The 26,320-nt window shown below is 36.7% G+C and overlaps 1 protein-coding gene across 2 annotated transcripts in view; it reads right to left on the bottom strand.

Moving 5' to 3' along the window:
- Positions 1 to 118: 118 nt before the first annotated feature.
- The window catches only part of LOC114871949, a 181,147-nt gene continuing 154,945 nt past the window's right edge, over positions 119 to 26,320 (bottom strand). For both annotated transcript variants that reach the window (XM_029178570.2, XM_029178568.2), the window contains 8 exons: positions 25,873 to 26,116; positions 22,645 to 22,779; positions 15,230 to 15,348; positions 9,430 to 9,608; positions 8,939 to 9,100; positions 7,171 to 7,447; positions 4,298 to 4,439; positions 119 to 3,307 (listed from right to left, as the gene is read on the bottom strand). In XM_029178570.2, coding sequence (XP_029034403.1) covers positions 3,115 to 3,307; positions 4,298 to 4,439; positions 7,171 to 7,447; positions 8,939 to 9,100; positions 9,430 to 9,608; positions 15,230 to 15,348; positions 22,645 to 22,779; positions 25,873 to 26,116 — 1,451 coding nt within the window. In that variant the 3' untranslated portion in view covers positions 119 to 3,114. The remainder of the gene's footprint in view (positions 3,308 to 4,297; positions 4,440 to 7,170; positions 7,448 to 8,938; positions 9,101 to 9,429; positions 9,609 to 15,229; positions 15,349 to 22,644; positions 22,780 to 25,872; positions 26,117 to 26,320) is intronic.

The raw sequence follows: 26,320 nt of genomic DNA, 5'->3' as shown, positions 1-26,320 counted from the left end.
TTGGAGTCCAAGTTTAACCACAGCAAATAAATATTTTAAAACTATTATCAGATGATTATGTTAATTATTTTAACGCTTTTATTAAATAATTGGAATAATGATATTTGCTGCGGTTAAACTTGGACTCCATGGTCAGTGCTTTTTCACTAGACGAACGGACACTATGATTGATACTGTACATACATGTAACATGTATCTTTTCATCGTAAGGTAGACGTGTCTTGTGCAAAATCGGTACATTTGTTTAAGAAACAAATCGCATTACAATCGTTGTGAGAATGTGATAGATTTATGTTTTTCTAAATAATCGTGTACCTTCATTGAGTTGTAATTATATTATTTTTGTTCTCCATTCGAAAACGATTTTTATATAATCTTATACAATATAGTTATTGGATCACTAATTATCAGTACTCTAATTATTTTCAAAATTATTTGTTGTACGAACAGTTCCATCTGCACTTCATTTTTCTGTTTTCTTTAAATTTGAGTTCACCAATAAATAATAAATAGAGACTTTACTCCAAGATTTCCGGTTTATTGAACTGATTTCTTACAAAAATAGATACCATTATCAATCTTTATTTAACAATTTTTCAGAATTTTTTATAATTAAATTGAAGTACTAATAATTATTGATCCATCTGGTATATATTTAAAATGACCAGCGCAATTTTTCTCAAGAAATATCGCTCACCGATTTAAAACACAAGTCACTGAAATCACATGTCTCTGTTGCATGGCCGACATTAGTTACATTTATTAAAGGATGTGCGTCTCTTTAATTGTTCATTATTTTTTGTAGAATATGTCATCTCCTTTTTAGTACACTGTCGATTAATTACACTGTGACTTTCATCTCTGTTTCGACGAGGTTGCAGAAAAGAGACTCCTGAACATCACTTTTCGAACTTGTTCATTTTATTATACAAATCTTAATATCTTTATTTTAGCGTCAACAGTTAGACTTCGATTCTTTATATCAATCGTTCGATCATTATCGATTTTCTGTTTAAAAGAAAAAATATTCGACATCTAATTAATTTTGTTCTGTAATCAATATTTAATATCTATTATTCAAAAAAGATTGAACAACATATCGGTGGTTAAAAGTATTTTTTTTTTTTAAATATATAATGATATTAATAATTAAATTAGTGTTAATGACGTATTTTGATAGCCATTAACACATAAGTCCTCTTGCAAAATTCCGTATTGTCAGATAAAATCAGAATGTAAAATAATTAACAACATAAATATTAGAGGTATGTAAAAGTTTTAATCTCCTTTTTAAGTATCTCTTTATTTTCATATTATATTACTAAATCTGATATATTATTTTATTCTTAAAAAAAAAACTAAAACTTCTTCATACGTTTAAAACTATGGCTTTGGTATATAGCATTTTGTTCTTAATTAATATTGCACAAAGAATGTTTTATAAAACTTACTGAAAATTGATGGAAACTTGTCACACCGCTTGATGATCTTTCTTTTTAATTCAATCATGCTCTTGTTTGTCATTAGTTTAATATTCCTTTTTAATCCGATACGTATAATAAACATTCACATTCTAGCATTTATTTCCAGCTTACTCTAACAATCAATCGCGTTCCCGGAAGTCGATCGATTATCATAGAAGATAATTGAATTTATAAATTCATGTATAACAGTTAGGGTGTCAATTTTAATTATAGTTATATGACATTAGCTAAACGAATTAAATAGATTTAAATAATAGAAATTTTAATAATAATGCAAATATTAATATATCAATAGAAAATCTTTAATACCACCGAAGCAATTTGAGAAAATAAATGATGAGATATGGATATAAATAAGAAAAAAAATGGACTTCGATGAACTTCCGAAAAAACGCGTTAACAAATAATCGAGATGTGCCTTGGGCACACGAAGCTCGTTCGTTAAAATACAATCTGTCTCGAATCGCGCCACGTTATATTCGATTATCGCGTAATTTACAATAATATCAATATCTTAACGTAGTGATACTCTGTACAAATTCTACCTGTGCTACCACGTATGTACAAGGTTCTATAATATAGAATTTCTTACACGTTTACTTTGGCATTTTTGCGTGAGAGAGGTGACGCGTGGTTTTTCGCTACTTCAAATCCGTGCATCGCGTTTTTTCTGTTGTTTTTTCTCCTTTCAATTAATACATTTGTTATATGTATATTTCTATCTGCAGAAAGGAACGTCATAAAGAAGCAAATTTTAGTATAATTTCAGCATCCCTGCTCAAAAGTTATAGGACATCTACTAAAATTTGATAGAAAACTAATTAGAACGGTTTAAAGTAAATTTATTTAAAGAAATTTTAAAGCTATTAAAGGGATTTATATTTTTAATGATCAAGAGGAATTTTGTTCAATTTGCTTCTTTGCAGACGTTCCATTCTGCATATAAATTTATGTATATATGTATGTATAATATTTACATGATCTATTAGACTCTTACAGGTAAAACGAGTGGTATACACCAAGTGATTTTCAATATATATATGTATAATATATATATATATATTTCTCTTTTCTCTGATCTGTATATCTCTTATTTCCTTTATATATATAGTTATATATAATTCGACTAGATTGCTGAATTCCAAAATTCGATTTCGTACCATTAATTATTTTTCGATTACGTTCCTGTAGAGGTGTCAATTGTCACCGTGTTTATTGCACTAAAATTTCGAATTTCGGAAAAATATTTTAGAAAATTCGATTAAATCGTTTTGGAATTCTTTCATTTATCGATCAACACATGATGCTCGTGTTTAATTTTGCAGTAACGAACTATTATTAACAAATCACAGTATTTTTAAATTATTTTTCAATAATGATTCTTAATTAATGATAAAAACACTACAGTAAAGAGACTTCATAATTTTTAGAATGATTACATTTTATGATAATATGAATCTCATCTTTTGGTTTTAAAGAAAATTCAAATAATATCATTGAAATACGAGCATCATTGATAATTAAATGACAGATGTATATACACACATAACGAAAAACTTAGGCTCATTTTTATAGTTTGTTTTTTATTCAACAGGAACGTGTATGGACACGGTATGTTGAGCTCGTATACTCAACAACCGGCGTAAGCGAGGAGTATCGTGAAGAGAATTAGGATTCTTGTCTCTCCTGGACCACTTCCGGTCGAGGAATCGAGCACGTGGTTCGGAGCTGGCGATGGTCCACTCTTGTGAGTGTTCGCGATAACTGATTGGCTCCTCCATTTCATTGTATATTCTGGCGCAGTTCTTCCTAAAGCTTGCAATCTATAAACAAATTTTTGCACCCGTTTTACGAATCTGCTTACAGCAAAAACTGAAAAACAAGTTCGGAAACAGGCTAATTGCATGAAGGTGAGAGCATTCTGCCTCGATTACCAGGAATAAGACGAATTAAACCAAAGAAACAAACAGAGAAGACTGATGAAAGACATACAATTACTCATATAAAATTGCAACTACGATACTACAATTAAATTAAATTATATTTACTTTTTAATAAGTTCCATAGCTGGGTAATAAAATATACAAATAAGGATAAGGATAAGGATAAGATAAAATAGGATATTAAGCGTGTAATAACTCTGGAAAAGATCGTAATAGAAACTAGCTTCAGTATAACAAAGGAACACATACATACATACTTTAATTATTTTTTATTTGTATATTTAATTTCAGATTATTTTAAATTTATAATTAATTTATTAAAACACTGTTCAATTTACAAGTTTTCAAACTGAATGTTCAAGAATAGTTTAAGTAGCTTAGGAAGATTATTTGTCTGACCACCCGTCTGATTATACATTGATCTATTCTACTGACACAGCGCTATCGTATTCAAAACCTTCAGCTTCTCTATGGATATAGATAAATCATTTAGAAAACTAAATTCAATCTAAAATATACAGCTATGTCCTTCTTAAATGAAATCAGCAGAAAACGGAGAATAGCATTTTCTCAAAACCAACTTTCCCAACATTTCAAAATTTCTTCTGCATCATTGCGTTCTAGCAAAGTATACTACCACAAAAATGATAAATGTAACTTCCTACTACAGTTATCGTCCCCGGATAATTCTTTTCGGTCGATCGATTTTTAAACTGAAGGATATCCGCACAAAGCGAGATCGTGTCTTATAAATCGCCCCTATAATTCAGCCAGCGGTGTCATAATACCGCAGTCGAAAGTGTCGCGAAACTGTCGTTAACGAGAGTCGATAGACGAAGTTCCATGCACTTCCGGTGCACCTCTACTTACCTAACCACCACGGTGTTCGTTTTCCAAGGCAGAGTGAAATTTTTGTGCGTGTCCCTCGAGCAGAATGTGTGCAATCTCGGTCCCGCTGGATCGCCGTTCTTACTGTACTCGTGTATCGTCAGATTCCAGGCAGTGCAAGGACCTGGAATGAGAAAAACGAATGGAAAGCCTGGAAAATGTCTCACTAACAGGCTTCCAGAAAATTTTCAAACTATAAGAGAATCAGAAATGCATCGTTTCATGCATCGTTTTGTTTCTTCTCGTGTAACATGTTCCAGGTCAGATTTTTCATTCTGGGTTCTGATTTTGAAAAATGTAATTTGGAGGAGAGTAGGATGGAATAATAATTAATTCAGATTCGAAATTTTGGAGATTTTCTTTTTGTTGAGTAAAGAGCCGAACGCATCTGTATCATCGAACAACCAATTAACGGAGGCAGTTGCACAATTAATTGTCGCGGATACAAAATTTGACGGGTTGGGAAAAGCATTGATCGGGATCGATGTATCCCCAATCATCGGGAGAAGTGTATAATTGGATGCGATTGGTTCGGCAGCCTGGTAACTGCATAATTTTCCTCGCTTTCCTTGCGGTTCAATGATTATTGTTTTTTGTTCAGTGTCAGAGGTGCATGAAAAATAATGTAGGTACATACGAAAATGCAACCTTCTTTTTTTGGTATATAGGTATATTTGGTTTTTTATTTGGAGGAAACAAATTTTTTGGTTTATAGTTCGCGGACATTTCAATGATTTTATGAAAGTATTTGAATATCAATTGGCACGTGAAGGGACTTTTGACGCGTGTACCTCGGGTACCGTGTTTTTCCCAGCGAATTTTGCCCGCGGTTATGCACTGTTTTCCCTTTTTTTTAAACAGCGAACAACGTTTACGATACAGCTTTTTTTCTGGAATATCGAGTTACCAGGAATCTAATGCATGGTTTATCACAGCTGCAGCTATGGAGAACAAAATCCGACGGGTCAATTGAAAATTTATACAATTCAAAGAAAAATGCATCTGTATCGTTATAAATACAAAAATTGGAGATCGACAAAATATTTGCCTAAAATTTCAATTTATTATCAACAGAAGAAAATAGAACCCTTTTCCAATTTTTTTTATTTCTCAATACAGTTTATGACATATTTTTTAAATCCATTTTTATTAGGATCTTATAACCAGTAAAATTTGGATGAATTAATTAAACAGCAAGTATTCTTTAATTACCATTCCTTCGCTAATCTCACTCTACGTCTTCAGATCAAGATACACATCATTTAATTCCTCTCAGCAACACCAGAATATATCCTTCAACAGCTGATGCGTTAATACCATCTTTACACACCATTTACCTCAAACAGGTAATTACTTTCTTCGTTGATTCTTGATTGAGACACATCAAGCATACCGTAGCTCGGTTATTCAGCGTTCAAGCGTAGAACACAGGAAATTGCTTTCTAATCCAACGTTTCCGTTGATCGCACAAGGTACAAGGGATCAGAGGTTTCCGAAAGGGAATGAGGAGGAAAATAAATCCAATCTGGAAAAATGGGAAGAGAAGGAAGACCTTCAAAGCGGATATCTAGCAGGAATGGAAGATACGGTGGTGCTGCTCATCTCTGTGAAACCGGCGTGGCGAACGTCGACGATTCGTAGGAAAGAAAGAAGGAAGGAAAGAAAGGAGAGCACGTTGGCCAGAATGGAAACAGAGGCTCAAGGCGGTACGCGAAAGCCATTTCTGAGGTTGCTCGGTCCATTGCAACGACTTTGCTTCCGCCTTTGCCGTATCGCCACGTTGTTTCACAGCCAGAACGATGGTGCGAGAAGCGCAGATAGCTGGGCCAGAAAAAAGAGACGAAGCGTCTCTCTAAAGATTCGAAACGGTTCTCGTTGTCCTGGCGAGTCCAATAGTCTCTTTAATCTTCAGTCCTGTTGCCAATTCGTTGTCGAGGCTCTTGCTTTTACGGAAGAAACCGTTCCGCTCGATCTTTCCGGCTCTTCTGTTCACCTTTTGCTTCCGTTCATTTCGTCCTTTCGTAAAGAAACTCAATGGACCGGATCGAAATTCCAACGAAGTAGCTAAGGGTGGAATTGAAGGGAATTTCAGTGGTGTCGAAGAAGGGATAAAGTATCGTTTCGTTGAGTAGTCGTCTTTTATTTGCTGTTGATTCACTGTGAATTTTGTTGAGTACCCTTTTGAGAATCGTGACTGGAAGATTTATTGAATGCTACAGGATTCACACCGGATTTTAGAACGTTTACAGCGAATATACACGTTCCTTCAAGTGTAAAAATTAACGATTGAAAACTAATAAAAGGAATGCTTTTTTATCAATTTATAAATTGAACATTTTTAACGAAATTTGTAACTTTTTCGCGCATTTTGTTTTAAAACCGTCAGAATTCAACTGCAGAGGGAATGAAAAATTACTGCAAACGTGGTAATGGTACAATGAGTTCAGCTCGTTGCGACTTTTTCGCAAGAACAATAGACAATTTTAAAAAAAATATTCTATCTCGAAAGTTGGTAATTGCTGAAAGTTATTAGGTTGACAACTAAATTCGCGAGCTTTTCGCGTATTTTCTTCGTAATTGTGCGAATCCAGAGGAAACGAAAAGTTTCCTATCACGAATGACAATTGAATTTTTATTTGAAATAGAATTTAATCACAGATTGACATATAAAGCTCATTTGGGGCCAGTTTGTAAAAAGAAAAGAAATTTATTTTTTGAAATTTTTCAATGAATATTTAAAAAATTTCATCTTAGTACTAGGTAGTAACGTACCGATACTTTTGATCGGTAGGGTATGTTCGATATAGGATGTAAATAAAAATTCGATAAAAATGATAGAAGAATTTTTTTCTTACGGCTTTGAGTGGATTTCACTTCAATGGTGAGTTGTCGATCCGTCAACGAGTCCAGGATCCACGTGCACTTTTGCTGATAATACTGATTGAGCTTTAAACCACTACTGGCCAGGTCACCACCATTGACCTCTCCTTCCGGTTTGGTCGTTGTATGGTCGCCGCAGTAAGTGTCCTTGATAAACTCGTAAGCTGCACGGAAATTGAGGCCTGCCTTCGAGGACCTCGACCATTCGATGTACACCGGTGTCCAGCTACGAATTCCAACAGGAAGCCAATCCTGTGGGATACATTGCGGATAATAGTACCACGTTTCGCACACGAAAAATAAGTTTTTAAAAATTTTTTCTTTACAATTTCCACGTGAGAATTTCGTGCTTTAAAATACCCTGATAATAATTGAGGTCTTTGATTATCGCAAACGCTACAAATTTTTTTAAAACTCCAATGATAACTTCAGGATTTGTTCGGTCAAACGTAAAAAAAGCAAGAAATTATTATACGCCAGATGTGTATACAATGCAAAGTATACAATGTTTAGGATACATTAACCATAAATTGGACACGTTTATGTTTGCTTATCACGGTAGCAGTGATATGTTTAAAGGTTGCTGTTTGTATTATGCGGTGGGGGGAAATTTGTTTTGCTGTGAAATATTTCACAGAAATTTGATAGAAATTCATTTTTGTTCAAGTGTAACTTTACTCATTTAATACCTAGTAAGAAAATGAAGCGATCGTCGGTCCCATGGTTAAAACCGAACCAGACAGCCTTGGAACGCTTTAACATAAAAGATCTTCGAAAAAGCAATTTAGAGCCGGGTACGTGTTCATCAAAGCGCATTTAGTTCTCGAGTGTGGTGCTTTGCAAATCGTTCGATAGAGTGTCCTCGATTCTGCGAAAAACAATTTCTCCACTTTGTCTACTTGCCACCGTATGCACGCGGCGAATTATTTGTTTTATTCAAGCGATCGGTGAAATCGTTCGAAGTAATTCCAGACCGGTTGATGGAGTAGGTGTTGAACAGAACGGGAGAGCATTCAATGTCCAATACAATCGGCGAGCATGCTGGCATTTGTCCGTGAATGAAACTTGAATGAAACGGTGGCAGTCGGACGTGAGCGGCAGAAATAAAAGGGAAGAAAAGAGAACGGCGGCCATCCCGACGCTTGCTGAGCATTTTTCGAATTAAACGATCCTGGTCATCGATGCGCTGCTCCTGTTTTTCCCAGTTATCATTTCCAACAAGATCGTATTTCACATTCAACGATACAATTTTTAGATTATTTTTTAAAAATAAAATAGAGTGAATGTATAATAAATATTGATAGCATATTTGTGCCTAAACAAATATAACAACCAATTCAGAGGTTTGCACAACAAATAGTTTGGAATTTATTCCTATGTTATATACGTGTTGTAACCATTTACCAATAATCCAATTTTTCAAATAAAAGACCTAAAAAATGGTGAGATGAATTTTTACAATTATTTTTCTATGACCTTTTGGCACATTAATTGGCAATTTCAATAATTTTTGTTATTTTTAAAAAAATCACGCATTCAAGACTTAAAACTGACTATCGATATCCCAGAATATTTTTACAATCTGTCAACAATATGATAATTATGAAAGGGATTTGATCGGAGATTCGAGGAATGATTACAACCGGGATTTCCAAGAAATTAACGAGCTTCCTGTTCCGCGAAAGACCACGATAATTCTCACGGGAAAGAGAGGGTGGAGTTCTCAGTGGATCTTTCATTTACCTGATAATTTCCGCAGAGACAGGTGACGATGTGGCCGGTTTCAGAGACGAGCAAAAGGTGGTCCATGTTCTCCAGGGACTTGTTGCTGACGCAGTGACAGCCACTGTCTCCACACTTGGTTTCGCAAGGATTGTTCGGGCTCTGTTTCGAGCTGCTCTCCACCTTCGAGTAAAGCAACAGAATCTTGTTTACGATCTGCCATTGTATGGCATACGGTAGACGGAATGCCTGGAACTTCCTGTAGTTCCAGGAATTCCTTTTGCGATACTCCTCCTCTGCGACAGCTACTTTAAACTATTTTTCCCTAACTTCGATTAAATTGGTTCCAAGATATTAGAACAGTTTGCAAAAGAATTTTCAAGACATGCATTTACAAAATTTGGAATTGAAATAAATTAAAATTAAATAGCTAAATGAATGATTGAAATTCGGTAACAATTTCAATGCCTAGATTTTTCAATCGGTGATTAAGCATCGATCGAAGGACTTACGCGAATGATGACCGACTGATTAGCCGCTGGAATGAAATGCTGCCTGCATTTTATAGGCCCCTCCATCGCGAATAATCGGTGAGGTTCCGGATGCACTACGGAACCCTTCACCGGTGACGTCAATCCGTAATATTCGACGTCGCACACGCTGGCCGGTTGTTGAGTGCCACCCTCTCGTTCTGAAATATCGACAAATCGTCGTCTGTACGAATTCAATTCTCGTTCTCATTCAAAGGATTAAAAATATTTCCGATCTTCAACGTCTAGATAAATTGAAAGACAAATCGTTTCATCGCATGGCAAACATTTTTTTCCAATACAAAATATGAAATTATCAGAGTGTTCAGAATATTCGGATGTTGTTTTTCAATCGTTATTGTTTCAAATTTTATACACACCGAGGAAATGTATTAAATTCGAATCTAAGCTATGTAGTTTCGCGAGGCAATTTCCCGTAATCCAGCCGGGAGGCAATTCGCGTCGCGACGATTTCATCATTCCCACCTCGACGAGATGCTGGCTAAATTACCGGTGCAATTTCAGCGGCGCGAACGATACGTCAAACAGGAACTCGTCGCGCGTTGTTCTACGGTCTAACCAAAATTCCGCTTTACGATACGACCCGGACAAATAAACGCGAGCGTCAATCGTGAAACCGTTCCGCGATTCTGAAACGCGTTTAATATACGAGAAAAGGTAGTTGCTTTAAACTCACGATTTAACCGTCGCGGTTACCCTTTCGTGTGTGCAGCTGGAAATTGAAGGTTTCACGAGCAATAGAATTTTTTATCGGAAGGTTATCATGGCATTTATTCAATATTACAAAAGTATAGAATGAAATTTGTCGATGTTTAAATTATAACTTCGTACGGGAAAATCGTATCGATGAATAGAATTTTGTTAAATTTTTTAAAATACACGCTTCCTTAAATGATCCTCGCTACGAGTGCATTAAATATGTATAAACAAGCAGTATCTGTGAAACGGAAGTTATCCGGAACGGAAAACAACGAAGGAAAAGGCACGAAGTTAAGAGGAATAAATACAGCATCGAAGCGAACTCGGAGCGAAAGTTTTCTTGTTTCTCTGCATACCGTGAAAAGAAACTTCCATAAATAGATAAAGGAGAAGAAATATTTTGTTTGTTCGATGGAAAACACGTATTTCACTCTTTCTGATCAAATATTCGTGTTTTCTACTTTAAAATATCGTTTCGATTGGACTCGATTAAATTTCATTAAAATAATTCAATGAATAAGGTGGAGCAAATAAATTTCGTTAAGAATTCTTATGAATACCTTTACGTGCAACCTAGGTTTGCGTATTTGCCTTTTTACAACAGATACGAGACAGTACAACGAACTTGGTTATTTTAGTTGAAATGCAACAAAGGTTACATAATCAGCTTAGAAGTACCAAAAGAATGGCTCTTTAAAACTTCATGAAACGAACAAGTAAACGGTGGTACATTTAACCCTTTGTAGTCGTCTTTAGTAGCGAAAGGGTTTGTAAGAATTATCAAGAACAAGATCTTTTCATTTTTTGCTATCTTGCGTAATACGTTCATAATTCTTAAGTATAGGTATTATTTAAAATCTACTTTATTTTAACATTTAATTAAATCGGAATAACAAGAGAAGGTAGAATTACCTACACATGTGATCTTCAAACTCTCCATCTACGTTAATTAAAACAAAATGTTTTTGCAGAGTACAATTCGTTCCAACGTCCATATTATTCTTCAATTGGACAATTTCAGAATTTAAATAAATATTTATGTGAACAGTATTCTTTTATTATACCACGGACGTGAGAAATTTTCAATTGGACCATCTTCTAATGTATTTCAGTGGACCCTGTATTTGCTCAGGAGTTCCCTTTATTCCTCTTACACTGCCACGGAAGCGAAATGTTCACGTTTCGTTACGTATGCGAAAATTTCGCGTGGCTATTCGATTCGCGAGCAAAGGTCGACAGTCAGGCGATGGGTATTTCAGTAAGGAAATCGGTCTCTCTGGATGACATAAAATTTTATGCGCCGATAGATTGTCCGCCAGTATTACGTTGCCTTAGTACCGAAGGGAGAATATACCATGGGATCGAAATTGCACGCTAGTGTTCGTAGCCGGCCAATATTCATGGTCCTCTTCAAAAGAATATTCAATTAATCGAAGAGGAGGATGGTCAATGTTCGCATAATACAACGATCAAATGCATAAATGCATGGACTTGTCGTGGTTGATCGATCAACCAAATGTGTTTTCATCAATTGTTTCATATTTCAATACATTCCGAGATAAATGCGAAGGAAAATGAGTAAATGAAAGAGAGTTAAGGTTTCAAAAAAAAGTTTCCTTTGAAAGCTCCAAAATTATAATTAAGAACTCGAGAAACACTAATTAGTTTTGTAACCAGCTTGATTTAATACGAAACTATATTTTCTATACATGAATAATTAGTAAATTAGTGAATCAAAAAATCACACCTTAGTTTTTCAAATTCAATTTACTTGCTTTTTCAAGTTTCCTCAAAAAGTCTACTTTTGATATCCACAAATGTCATCGAGTGGCTTTCAATTTCCCATCGGAGCTTTCAAAAATACCAGTTTCTTACGCTCGAACGGACGTTCAATCGTGACCGATCCAATCGATTTGTATCATATCGCTCTTCGAATAACAGACAATATGATGCGGTGTCATTTTGTTCGCCGGGACGCGGTGTCATTGGAACAATGACGGCGAGCGGGAAAAATCGTGACGCATTAAAAACGGGCAAATGACGAGAATGGAAAGTCAGCTCGGCGACAAACTGCCGGCATCGATTTGACGCTGATTGACGGATGTCCCCGTCGTTCGTCAACGTTATTACGTTTACACGGTGTGTACGCGTGTCTGAACACGCGACGTGCTATTCGATCGATAAGGCTTCGTCTACGGTTCCAATTAGAAAATGCAATCAACAACCAAAAAGACTGAAACAAACCTGGCATGAATTTCGCGTCTCATTTTATATTTTTCATTTATTTCGGCAACGTTATTATTTGGTAAACGAATTAATTGTCGTGGTGGACATTGATTGTCGTGGTGAAATAATTGAATAATTAAAAAAAAAAAAAATTGTAAAAACTTTTGCATACCATTTATATATGAATTATGTAAACGTAAATTTTCAGTTCTATTACCACTCTCGTAAAAAATTAAAGCTGCAGAAAAATACACATTAAATAATTCTATTCTTTCCTCTGTTCTATTTTCATCTTTCTGATATAAACTGCATTTAATTATTATTGCATCACTTTACACATTCATATTTGAAAAGTTTTAAAGAGCGAGCCATACTAAGGTTTCAACTAAAAGTTCTACCTTTTATATTACTACTTTTACAAAATGCAATGATTTAATTACATCACTATTGAAATTGGAAGAAACAGTAGAAACATTGACAAGTCACCAGAACCATTACTTTTACGGGAAATATCGTTATTTGATTGGAATTTTTCAAGTACCAAACGGATAAAACGATACAAGTGGTTTTAATTATTTCGAGCCGTGAATGAACGTCCCACGTCGAGGCTCAATTCGAGAACAGATTCACGAATTTCACAAGAGAATTATTATAATTTAATTTATCCAAATTATTTCGCAATTTCGGCCAATTTTATTTGTCCTCTATTTCAACTAGCTAGTATAAAACTTCACGTGGATATTTTGAAACGCGTTATCAGAATTTCGTTACGATTAACCCTGTTGCAGGTTGCCCAGACGTGACTGGAGATTTTTATTAAATTTCTATCGGAAACGTTCGACGATTTTCATCGTTTACCATTACGCGTTCGTATCGTGACGGTGATTTTTCGACTGGTTGCGTTTTTCCACGCGACACGCGATAAATTTACCATAGTATCGACTCTTGTTCAACGGCAGCCTCATAAAGAAGCAAATAAAATTGGTCACCGGATAATAAATGCGACACGATTTTTATATCTGTTTTCTCGGCTAATTTCATTTAAAAGTTTAATTCGAACGCATCAATTCAGTTTCCGTTTTGCGTTGATTCATCGCGTTGTAAATTTGATCTTTTTAAGGCGATACATTGACACGTTGATCACCTGAGTGAACCTGTTATTTCTATAGAAATAAAGAATTTAATTTTTTTAAATTGAAAATTCTTCAATATTTATTTTAGCAAGAATTTTTATAAAGAACACTCCGCCTTTGGTATTGAGAGAATTAATATTCTTCAGGCTAATATTTGAAGGGAAGACGATTTATACGTTGTGTAGTTTCTGCTCAAAGTTCTTGTCTTCTATGGTAACAACAAAAGACGTAGTATTACGTCAAAGGCTTGTATCTGTAGCTTACTATAAAGACGCGGTATGTACCGCGTGGTTAAAGATTCTTCTTCGATTTTAACAAAAGATCTTACATCGTCTTTATGGTCGAGAAAATTGTTAATAGCTTCTTAACGATACCTTCATTTCTCTATTGAGTGTTTCGGAATAAAGAATCATTAAGAAATGTTAAATTTACGAGTGATTTTTGTATATAAAATTTACAGTGAATCTATAAATTTCTTTGATTTTGCTAAGCTGAGAGAATGAATTTTCCCGAGGGATCGGGTATAGAAACGATCTTTCAAGGAACGAGGCGTCGATGGAGGCAATAAAAGATTCATTGGTCGTTCGGTCGACGCCATCGAGCTCGAGCTTTTTGCCGGAAAGCTCGCGGTAACATACTGTAAATGCACCTTATGGATAATTCCGCATTCTTGGCTGTGAGCCAATCGAGTTTCAGGATTACCGAGCGAGGACGCATCTATATTCATCCGATTAAGGGCTAGGCGAGCTTTACCGTCCGATATCGCAGTTTCCGGTAATTAGTCGTCCGTAATTAGCAACAGGCCAAGCAGCGAAAGCTTAAACGAAGAATCGGAGCTAAAATAATTGGCGTATTGCGCTGACCGCACTCGATCTGTTTCGTCCACGGTTATCGATCGTTCACCGTTTCCGGTTAATCCATGAAATAAAGCGAGACGCGCGGTGCCCGTTTACGTATTCGTCGTTTAATTAAATTTTTCATCGATTTTCTTTTAATTATCCACGCGGAGAATGGATCGGCCATTATTCGAGTTAACGGACCCATTGAAATTTCGACACGATCGATGGCGTTGTTTCGTCATAATCGCATTTGAGTTTCAACCATGCTAAATATAACGAAGAATTTAAAGCCAGCGGTTAGATCGAATAATTCGCATCGCTTCATGTAAATACCCTTTCGCGGTAGTTTACGTATTTAACCACCGAATCGCATAACAATCAGTTGCATTATGCGGTCATTAGTTTCATAATCCGGCAATTATGTTGATTATGCTTCACGTATTGGCCCGTTTTATTGAACGATGTTCATCCTGCAAAAATTGTTCCTCAGAATACTGAAACTTTCCTCTTACAAAACAAGGCTTCTATAGAAAAATCTACTCTACGAACCATGTTACACCAGAAAATGAATTTTATGATATTTCACATTCAACTGTCTTTTAATCTGGCAACCTCCACAATTTCAATAACCCAGGCACAAAGGACGAGTTGCAAGCTATCTAATATTCAGTTCTTCAACGAGACCAGTTGCTCTGGCGAGGTTGAAAATAAACAATAGAAGATTGTTTCATTTCAGAACGAGTCTGACCTTTTGGAAAAATAATTCTGAGTCAATTTCAGAAATCCCCGTTGCGGGGAAACGATGTAACGAGATAAGAGTTTGTGATACTTTTAAGATCGTCTTACTAAAGATAGTCGACTTACCGTCGTGGAAGTAATAAGAGACGTCCATATATTCCTCGTCGGTGGGGCTATTTGAAGCTCGTCTCAGAACGACCGTCATATCTCGGCCATTAGACGAGTACCTTTTCGGCTCAACGTACCTGAAAAAAGAAAAACAGAGAAAAACGAAAATAGAATCTGCTTTTATACGGCCATAGACAGCCGGCAATAATTCGTAATCCAAGGCGTGATGTTTGCGCCATTTCTTGGAGGAAAACACGTCGTTCCGTTGAGACCAGCTGTAAATCACGCGTTTGCCATCAGAAATACTATAAAACGCGCGGCTTCATCTTCCAGCCGATACTCTGGAACGGATGTTCTTCGGCTTCAACGATCTGGAGCACGGATCATCCAAATCGCACTTAGGTTCCGATAAAAATCTTATTAAAAATTTCCAAATTTTAAGAGCTCCAATGTTTCCAAAAATATTATTTCAATCATTGTACTATATCTAAATGTTATCATCGATTTGGTTCACGCTGATAGAATCTGATTCGGTGAATAATAGAAACCGCGTTTCGTAGGTTTGTACGCTATTATGAATAATGTCTGGTTCGATTTGTTCAACAAAAGTACTGAATAGAATTTCTAAGGATTTTCTTAGCTGGCAAGGACACACGTAAAAGTGAACTCCTCCTTACATCTCTCTCCCGTCGTTTCTTTCCTTTATCGCTAAGTCGAAGCGCCCGAAGGAAGTTTCCCGTGAATTATGAAGCCGGCGCCTTTATGTCAAAGAGTACGCTTCACCATACTTGACAAGCTTACGTGTGCACAGCACGGCTGGAAGTTGGGCAAGTGGTGGCACAAAGCACCATGTAAATTTTCCACGTCGTTCACTTCCATTTTGCTCGGCAAAGTTGTAAATGGACGTCCTGGGAACACTGTCTCGCGATAACCTGAGCCTGAATCCTCTATGAGACAGTGTACAGTGATAAGTCAATGTTTGCCCCCTGGATTTCTCTCCCTAGATAACGCCTTGTGGCGGCATCCGATGATTATTAATAGATGGAATAAATTAAACCAGCTTTTTGACAACACCATAAACCTTACGCGAGATGACATTTCGGGAAAATTAATTGTCATATCGTATACTGTCAGACTTGTCAGAAGAATGATACAGAAGGTGTAACTTTGAGTATAGAATGGTGTTGAATGTAAATTTGTTTTCAGATGATATTTCAGATGTTCGTCATTTATAAGCTCCTTAAATTTGAACTTGAAGTAAAGATATTGGGATCTTGAAAGTTTTGAGATTTTCTAAACTTCGCAGGATCTTCAAATATCTGGAAGGTATCGAATTTTCAAGATATCTTAAATTTCACTTCATTACTTCACATTTCTAAGATTTCTTGCAAAATGATTCGAATTTTATCTTTAGCAATAATTAACTTGAAGGATTCATCGAGCATCTAAAACTTAAAATGTTTATCAATTAATTTGTTAGTAATTATAAAATCTCTAAAGTTTTCGGATTAGTATTCTAGAAATTCCTTTTCTTATTTACCTTGGGAAATAATTTTGTGATTATAATAGGTAGTTTTAATTAGACAAACAGCGCCATCGTGATAATTATAGCGCAGTGAAACCACGAGCGTACGAAAGGGGAAGATTAATCGCGTTATCGACAAGGGACTTGCTCGGTATTTGCGAAATTGGCGAAGTTATAATTTTACTGGCGGCTGTTCGTAATCTCGGCGAACGAAGGAAGCCGAGGAACGGTTTCCGGTTTCGTTGATTAAGGACCCGGAAAAATTTCTAATTGTGACGTGGAAACGTTTGTTAACAAGCGATGAACGAACATAAATAACGACGGAAACTTAATTCAACAGCATTTGACGTGTGTACGCATGAAACGAGCAAAGAATCATTAAGAACAGAAAGAAAAATGTAAAAAGGAAAAATGGAAACTGAAACGAGAATTTCATTTTACCAGGAATACAGAAATTGTATACGAACGGACTATATCGAAGCAACAGAAGTAGTTAGAAATTTTATATTCATGAATATATATGTATATTTAGGTTCCAACGCGTAACGATCAAATGAATTTCAATTTTTATACCAAGAAATCATTCGAGCATTTGCTGTTATAATACAAAACTGAATTTATTATCCCGATAAAATTTTAATATTATTCAATCAAATAAAGTAAACTTCTTTCGCTCTTTATAAAAAATTATCAGAATTTTTAAAAATTTGAGTTTTTCAGATAAATTAACACTTTCCTTTGTAACGAAGGCCAAACTGAAGTTTTTTTTACCAAATTATAGATCAGAACCCTCCAAATATTTCCTTCGAGTATCCAAATAATTTCTCGTCCTTTTCATTCATTACGTTAGTGTGTGCTCATGTTCAACGAAACAAGATGTGTCAATAATTGGAATCGCTTATTTAATAGAAAAATCGATCGTCAATCAATTTCTTGGAACGAATCGAGTAACGTTATTACAGGGACAGAAACATTCCATTCGTGTTTTGGTAGGGTGCTCTTTAAAGCGAAAGATCAAGCGACCCAGTTGGCTCATACTCAACTTTCATTCGCGGATTCCGAATATGCGAACGTCACACGAGCAGGAGAATCAGTGTGTACTTTTCTTGTGCAAACCAGGTCGGACGGGAAGAGCATAGCGGAGTCAGACTTTTCGAATACCTTACTGAAAGATTTTTCAGACACCGATCGTGGCTCGTACGTTGTTCAAATGAGATTTTAACGCGTATTGTATGGATCGTGTGTTCTTGTTCGCTTCACCTATCTCATGAAACTTCTTTTCCAGTTACACGTTGAGCGAAAACTTCTTTTCAATAGTATAAAAGCGAAACGGCTTTGACTGTAAAATGAAATAACTTTTGATGTATTGAGCAACAATGTTACACGGCTATTTTTATTACTGTTACCTTTTTTACAATATTTAGGTATTTATTTGTCCTTATAAAAGAAGATGACTACATACTAAATGTTTCTATTCGTTGAAAGAAGTAACTAATTAACTAATTTAGAACTTATTGTCAGCATCGTTCTTAATGAACTTTGCATATTATCAGAAACTAAAATGATGTACTCAACATTGAGAACTGAGTTAACAGTGTCGAAGAACAGTGGCGATTTATCGTATGATTAACGACTGTCTGACTAGTTTCCAACTACTTCACTTAAGTAACATATACCTACAACGATCGCATCAAAATCGTAATTAAGTGCAACAAAGCAACAATCTGTTCAAGTAGTTATCATTCGAATCTCGTGTGAATAAATATGAACAATAAGACGTTTAAAAATTTTACCAAATAACTAATTCTAAAATACTAAGGTGTCTCATAATCTATAGATAAGAATGTAAACGTTCCAAAGTACACGTTACTCTAATTACACAACAAATTAAGTGCTCGCAGTTTGGTACTTCTATCACTATACCTGTCTCTCACTTTCACCGCGCATTAACGAGCTACGAATCCACGTCAAAGTAAACTGTTCTAATTCGAATTGGAAACAGTAGCGACCAAATCACGCTGTAATCCAGCATTCAATCGCGCTTACACTGATCAGACGTACGGCGATCAACTGTTATTGACTCGTAGGCTTGAAATTATACGTGTTGATTCGCTGTATGAATAGTGTCCACCGAGCGAACTATTGACAGTAGTTATAATCGGTATTCTAAACGGTCGATTCCACACACGGGACAGTTTGTTTTATCAGAAGTCGATTTGACCCGCTTCATTAGTCGTTCTCCAATGGGCACAAGCACGGCTTTTAGTTGGTCGTAGCGTGTCGGCCGATTAAATTACTTGATGGCTTCAGCCCCTGGCTTGATCCGGTGTATCATGTCCACGTATGGATGGCAATTAAACGGCACTTGTTACGCTCTATTCACCGTGATAATAGGAAAATTGATACTCCTTAGGTAACTTTAGGTAGCTTTTATTTCATAAGAAAAAGTATCGTGCAGTAGATTCTCCAGTATCTCATTCGTTCCGTATGTTTATCCTTTCGTGTTTCTTCTTATCTTGGATAATTCTAACTTTCCAACTACACTCATCAAAATATGTTCTGGCCGTTTCTTGCGTCCGACTAAAGTTCTTTTAAATGCATCGCGAAAGTCGGACCACAGATTTAGCAGTTCCGCGGAACAATGGAAAACGTGCCTCCGGCTACGAGGCAGGAGAGGACAGATGAAACACGAGCGTTGTTCCGCATGAATTTTTACGAGATTAGCCCGCATAAAACACACGATAGTCCCATAGGCATGCATGTTCCCTGCATCTTTGTAATTGCTACTGAACGTAAATCTTGTCCGACCGTCCGGCCACGTTAGAAATTAAGGAAGATTAAAAAGCATACAATGTTCTACAGTTAAGAGACCGTTTTCCCTTGACAGAAAACAACCATCATCTTTGCAGCGTTAAACTGGCTTCTGTACACTTATATAAATAATATAATATACACTTGTAAGAGTTTTGTTTCAATTGCAGTAAAAAAATCTATAATGCAATAGCTTTTCTTAGATAAATTCTTGAAGAGTTAAATTTTCACGATCAAATTTTTAACAGTTCTCAAAATAAATTTGTTTAATTCTCGGTAGCGATCCGTTTCAAAATCACTTCTGGGAAATGATCAGCCTGTTTCTGACCAGGTTAGTCGTTGGGTTTTTTGTTCGAGGGTATCGGTGTGCGGAAGCCCATGGACATTTTGCGTCCGTCTGCTTCCCATCGCTTGCATAATGCATACAGCGCATCGTGCACTCAAGTCCCTTTTGCACTTAGTTCCGCTACCGCCTCGTACACTGTCGGCTTCACCTCCCACGAGGAAAGTTGCGATACTTTGTTTGTCGTCCTGGCCTTCTGCTACCTCGTGCTCTTTCCATGGCCGGCTGACCATCATCATCCCCCGAGACTTTCTTGCCCTCTTGCTCTCACATATCTCTCGGAACACTGCGAATCCCGTGACTCGTCCTCGAGCATATCTGTTCGTGAACATCCATCTCGTCGACCCTTTCGACTTACGATCATCTCTTCAAAATTTCAGAATTCAAATGAAACTCGTCTTTTTATTTTTTCATTTATTATGCTCGTTGTTTGTTCTTGAAAACGTCAGTTGAAATTTTGAGACAATTGCTGGGTCGAAGAAAAATGTTATCTATTTGATATTTTATAAGTATAGATCTCTGTTGAAATTCTGAACGAATATTCGTTGTTGAACGAACGATTCCCTGGATAGAGAGGCGAACATTGATCGCGGTTGAAAGGATTTGGAATGTAACCCATTCGGATCGTGGCCCCCGATGCTGATCAATATGTGCGGGGAAAAGTCTTTCTCCAGCTAGGTTTCCCGTCACGTTTCTAGCTGGAGATACCTCTATTCTACTATGCGTGATTCTTTGCGGAGCCATTTTGACACTTATTTGATTAAAATCGAACGATCTGTTCCCTTTGAAGGTAATTCCTTTTGAACCTGATATTTTAATATTTTATTTCGTGATCTTTTTTTCTTTCCAATTACTTGTTTTAAATGAATATAGGATATTAATATTTTCTTTCTAAAGCTGTTCTTTTCTATACGTAAAAGAGGTAGAGATTTTAATTAGATAAATGTAAATTAAAATTAGATTTCATTTACAGATACTTAGATATCTGCAAATACGCACTTCATTTTCAAATCAATTGTTCCTAGCCTTTGTACAGTTGCTGAGAGTATTCAGTGGATATTATTTGAGTGATTACACGAGAGCTTCCTTCCTTTTGTACACGTATGCTGTTTTATTCTATTTGTCTGACCACACGAACTTCTATTCTACTAATTACGAAGCTAACAAGAGTACAGGTTGCGCGTATTTAAACTATATTTTCCTAAAAGGTATTGTACAAAGGATAATTTAAATTTTGTACACGTTACGTTATAAAAATGTTCTCTGTGATACTGTAACAAATATTTTCCGTTGAAATTTAGGAAATTGAATGCGTTAGAATAATTAATAAAGACGAAAGGTTACAAATCTCTAATTTTATCAGCAGATAAATAATTAATTGGACCCTAAGAAAACTTTAGATGCGAATTTCTTTCTTTTATTTTAAAAAGCTGCGCCCTGTTACTGTTCAAAATTAATATTTTTGGACAAAGCTGCAGTCCAATCGGTTTCGAAAGCCGAAGTTCCGTTATTAATCCAAGCCCAGGAAAGAATTCTCGTTACCATGCACAGTCGCCGTTAAAAAGTCGTGTAAAAAACTGGAATTACAGTTACGATATCGCGCGATGGCGGTAAAGGGAAACGAAAGAGTTCCGCAATAAAGCACCGTGCCTCGTATAAATCGCCCACGAGCTGATATTCAAATTTTGTCTGCCGCTACGCGTACGCAAAGACGGAAAATTCGCGATAGCTGTATCCGATATATCCGGCGTTACTCCGCGGCCGCTGTTATTCCGCGTACTCGCAAACATCGCTATTAAATGTTTACGACATCGCGCAAGGAAACGGTGTTCCGTGATGCAGCAGCCTTTCAAACGTTCGCGAGAGAGCTGAACGCGCATCCTGCTGATACGCGGCCACGAGGAATTCAACCGGACAGAGTATGCCTTCTGATATTCTACCCATTGGAAACGCGTGCACTCGGTGTAAATGCGAACCTGTACCAGAGAATATATCGCGGCAGTCATCTTTCATACTCGACTTCCGACGAGATGAACGCCCAGCCTCGACGTTCCAAGCGTATTCTCTCGAGTGGACGCGCCAATGACGGATAGGTTGAGGCTGTTCCCTGATTACGTGTCCTCCATCGAGGTTCGTGTTTTCAGATCGAAACTCCCCACAGCCTTTTCGTTGTCGACTCTTTCCACCGCTTTTATTAGATCGAACAGAGATGAAAGAAATGGCAGAGAAGCTGGGCTATTCATTCGGAGGGACTGCGTTGAGACTCGGTTGAATGAGGCAGTAAATCGAACCAGGACTATGACGTACGTTTCTGTTCATAAGTCATGGAACACTTGATCATTTTAGAATTTTAGAATTTTAATCGAGGAAGAGAATCATTGGAAATTTTGTGTTTATTCATAATAATGATTTGTATGCAAAAAATTAAATAAAAATTATCTAGATTGAATCTAAAATCCCATAGATTCTAACTGGGTTGTTTGAGGAACGAAGTAAATTTTCCAACTTCCTCGTATAAGATGTGTTTCTTGCTGAACGTAGCACGAACTTGCCGATCAACAGACAAGTTCTCCGCATTAATTTCGGGAAGTCGAGCAAGATATGCCGATTCGCGAGCGGATAGTACGGGCGGTTTGCATTTCGCGTCATGAATCGAACGGAATCTCGAGGACTTCTTAGCGCAGTATCCGAGTAATAAGCAGTGCCGTAGACGACATCGGCATTTCTCGTCTAATAACTAGAGAATCCACTTACGTATCTTGTTGGACGAATTCCCGTGGAAGACTCTGCGCAGGGCTGCAAATTCTCTCGAGAGATTTCACGGTGCCGAGCATCCCTCCATCTGGGAGGCCGTCGAATATTTCTATCGATGATTGGCACGTTTGAGCGCTGTAATTTATACAAGAAAGATATTCGTCATTATCTTACTGCAATAATGTAACAAAGAGATTTAATTCACAATTCTACTGCCCTTTGTCATTAGAAAATATTAATGGTACTTGGAATGTCTACTTCTTCTATATTATAATTATTCTGCTTTTTTTTGCGATTCAAATCAAATGGTCAATTGCTTTTCAGTCAAATGCTTTTTAAATAAAAATCTGTTTTCTGTGAACAAATGGACCTCGAGCGGAGCGTTGGCTAGCAATTACTTGGACCATTCAGCCGAAAGTTTTTAACAACTTAATTACCCGTTTAAATTTATTCTTTCATTCGGCGCAGGGAGCGAAAGCAGGCCGCGATGAAAGGGCATCGAGCGTAAAGCAGAGAGCAGAAATGTTGCCCAATGGTATATCGATCACGATAAATAATGCAGGTTAGTCGGACCGGTGATGGTTCGTGAGGTTGTTAAAAATTTCTGTGTTCAGCACGTAGTTTTTTGGCAAATGAATATTCGAGGAATGAACTCTGCCCGGACAAAAATCAGCGAGACGACTGTTCGTGAAATTATTCAAATGTCCTATCCCGCGAGCAAAAGCATAAAAATAACATGGTGACATCTTTTTTCTTTCACATCATATATTAATTTCTAATATTTCCTGAAGCATCACAGTGGTCTTACCAACAATTCACGCAGCTATTTATCGCCAATCACGAACTATGAACTTACTATGTGGAACACAACATCCAGATCCGATCCGCTTATGCGTGTAACATGTATTGTGTCAAACTTGGGCGAAGATTAAGCTGAGTATTGATTCTCCAGGATGTAACAAATTGGGCGTCAAATATGGCGTGTGTAATCGGATATCCAAAATGATTTAGTAATTCGTCGGCCTACTACAATCTAGGTAAATAATAATCAAATACACCAAGGAACGATTTCTTTCGAATTTTTAATTCTGAATCTAAAATTTTCAATGACTATTCTTTGAACTTTCAAAGAAAAAAATTATAGAATTGATAGGAAAGTAATGTTACAAAGTAGAAAGTGGGTAAACCGCCAGGTAGGTGTCAAGTAGTATAAGTCAACGCATGGTCAGACACTTCGGTTCTACTGCCAGTACGACATGCTACATCATCGAATTTGCCCTTTTCACCAAAGAATTTTTGAATTTACAATATTGTATTGAAAATTGACTTCGTTCTCAATAAAAAAACCCTTCATTCTATCTTCTGCTCTCAGCCTCTATCCCGTTTCTCTCGACAGTATGCGTGTCTTCTCTTAGTTTATTCCCGGATATATATCTGCCGTCTCAGACTCACGGGGTTACGTTCGCGCCTTGGCTACGGTTCGCCCGGCTTCGTTGAAGAGGAAGGGGGTTTCCAACCCTCCCAGAGCGTGTTCCATCTCTTACAGGAACATATCTACAAAGCCACGAATGCATGGTCCGCGCGTTGCAGCCATTGTGCATGATAATTGAAAATCCCAGGGATACGAGCCAGCCGCATTCCCATGTGATTTACTGCTACTTCGTATCTATTACTTCCGAGAGCAGGAAGGAAAGCTTCTGTTGGAGCGTTTCGATGAGTTATACTGATTGATACGTGCGAACGGAAACCCAGATCCTTCGTAATCTTACTCTACGCCCTTCGGTATAATGGTTTGGCGATGCGTCAAATCAACCGTTCATTAATCATTAGAATATTTAAGTTATAAAATTTTATATAAATTTTTCATGGATCCTTACAAATTTTCTTAATCTCGATGCGAGTGTTTATTGAAGTTGACGCGATCGTTCCTCGATACAGAGAGCTCAACGGAAACGTGCTCGACTTACAGAACGCGACACGAACGTTTCTCGATTCCTAAAATTCGAAATAAAACCCTGTGATGCGTAAAATTCGATACACATGACTTCTGGTTGAAATTTTGCACGAATAACACGCGAATCTGACGAATATTGATTTACAAAAATGTGATGCGGGTAACTCTCGATTTGCTCCAAATTCGATATCGATTACCTATGGCTGGTGTTATAGAATTTGGAGTACATTTCATTTTTGTTCGAATGGTTTTGATGACAAATCTACTTTCAAGATACTCTTTGCAAGATATTCTGTTACAACGAAAACTTTAGTTACAACGAAAAGTGTTAGTTAAAGATCATCAGCACTTTCAATTTCTCATTAGATCTGGGTTCAGAAACGCTTGCAGTGGAGAAGAGTGAAGAGTGATCCAATGAAAAAGGTAAATAAATGAAATGGAATTCTAACCACGGATCAATGGTACATCGTTCTCTACGCGACTACATTTTCTAGCTGCTTTTTAATTTTCTCTTTATGATTGAAAACGATCGTCTAGGAATTGTATCAGAGATTCAAGTTTCTTGTTCATCTGCGAATAAGTATACATAGAGATGTATGAAATATTTCGCAGTATATCTTTTAGAATATTATTTGGCGAGAGAACAAATACTGTTATTCTTAATAATATATCGATCGATTGCATTAATTTAATGAATATCGTATAATCGTTTGAATGATATTAACAGGTTCGCGAATCATTATATCATTGACTTGCAATATTGTAATCCGTGATATTAAAAATCTCATAATGGTTTGCAATCATTTACAATTCAATACATCTGCATGTATCGATAGAATTAATTAATTTCGGTGATGGAACAATAGCTTATGCAAAACGCGTTACTTTAGTATCAGTAAATTTTATGAAATCGTCGCATGAATATTTAAAGCTTTATAACCTAAAGTTTATTTACCTAAGAACTACTTTTTTCTTTTATTAAAAATATTTATATCAAAACAAACGATAAAGGTAATTTAATGAAAGTAATAAAGTATTCTGCAAGCTTCCAACACATAAACGTTATACTTTTCCAAATATGCTATTAATAATACTCTATACTATACTGTACTGAGGGGTTGTACAGTTTGTACAATACTGTGTTGTCTCAGACCCTGAAGAAAATAGCTGCAATACTTGCAACATTAGAACAAAGCTTCGTGTAGACATAGTTTACACTCATCAGAGTGAAAAATATAAGTGTGAGCAAACAAGATTCCGCTAGTTCGTCTTACCTAAGATTGTAGCTGGTTAGTGAAACGTGTCCAGTGTCATAAGCACGCCCACGTAGCACTAGTCGACACGTGGTAGATTTCAGCTTTCCTCTCGTGTCATGATGACCAGCACGTACTTTCTCACCGCTGACCTCGAAGTCGCAACTGCTCGACGTCGACCCCTGGTCCTTGCGATGATCGTGAAGATCCCGGTTACTATATCGTACGTTGTAGCCAACACTGCTGATCGACTTGGTCGTGTCCACTGAAAATTGGTGGAAACTATCAGTCTGCAAGGATCGAAGCAAGAGTGACCCAGTTTCGAAACACGGCCCCCGATTGGAATTGAAATACACTGGGGATCGGAATTAATTATCTAGGGAAGACTGTGATGGAGACTCGTTTTTTAGCAAGACCGAGAATTAATGTGGACAGAGGACTGATGAGAGAATCACTTTAGGGATGGAGT

Source organism: Osmia bicornis, chromosome 1, assembly GCF_907164935.1.
Source record: "Osmia bicornis bicornis chromosome 1, iOsmBic2.1, whole genome shotgun sequence".
NCBI classification, from domain to species: Eukaryota; Metazoa; Arthropoda; class Insecta; order Hymenoptera; family Megachilidae; genus Osmia; species Osmia bicornis.
The sequence above is the reverse complement of the archived record's forward strand: the minus strand, read 5'-3'. Positions and strand labels throughout refer to the sequence as shown.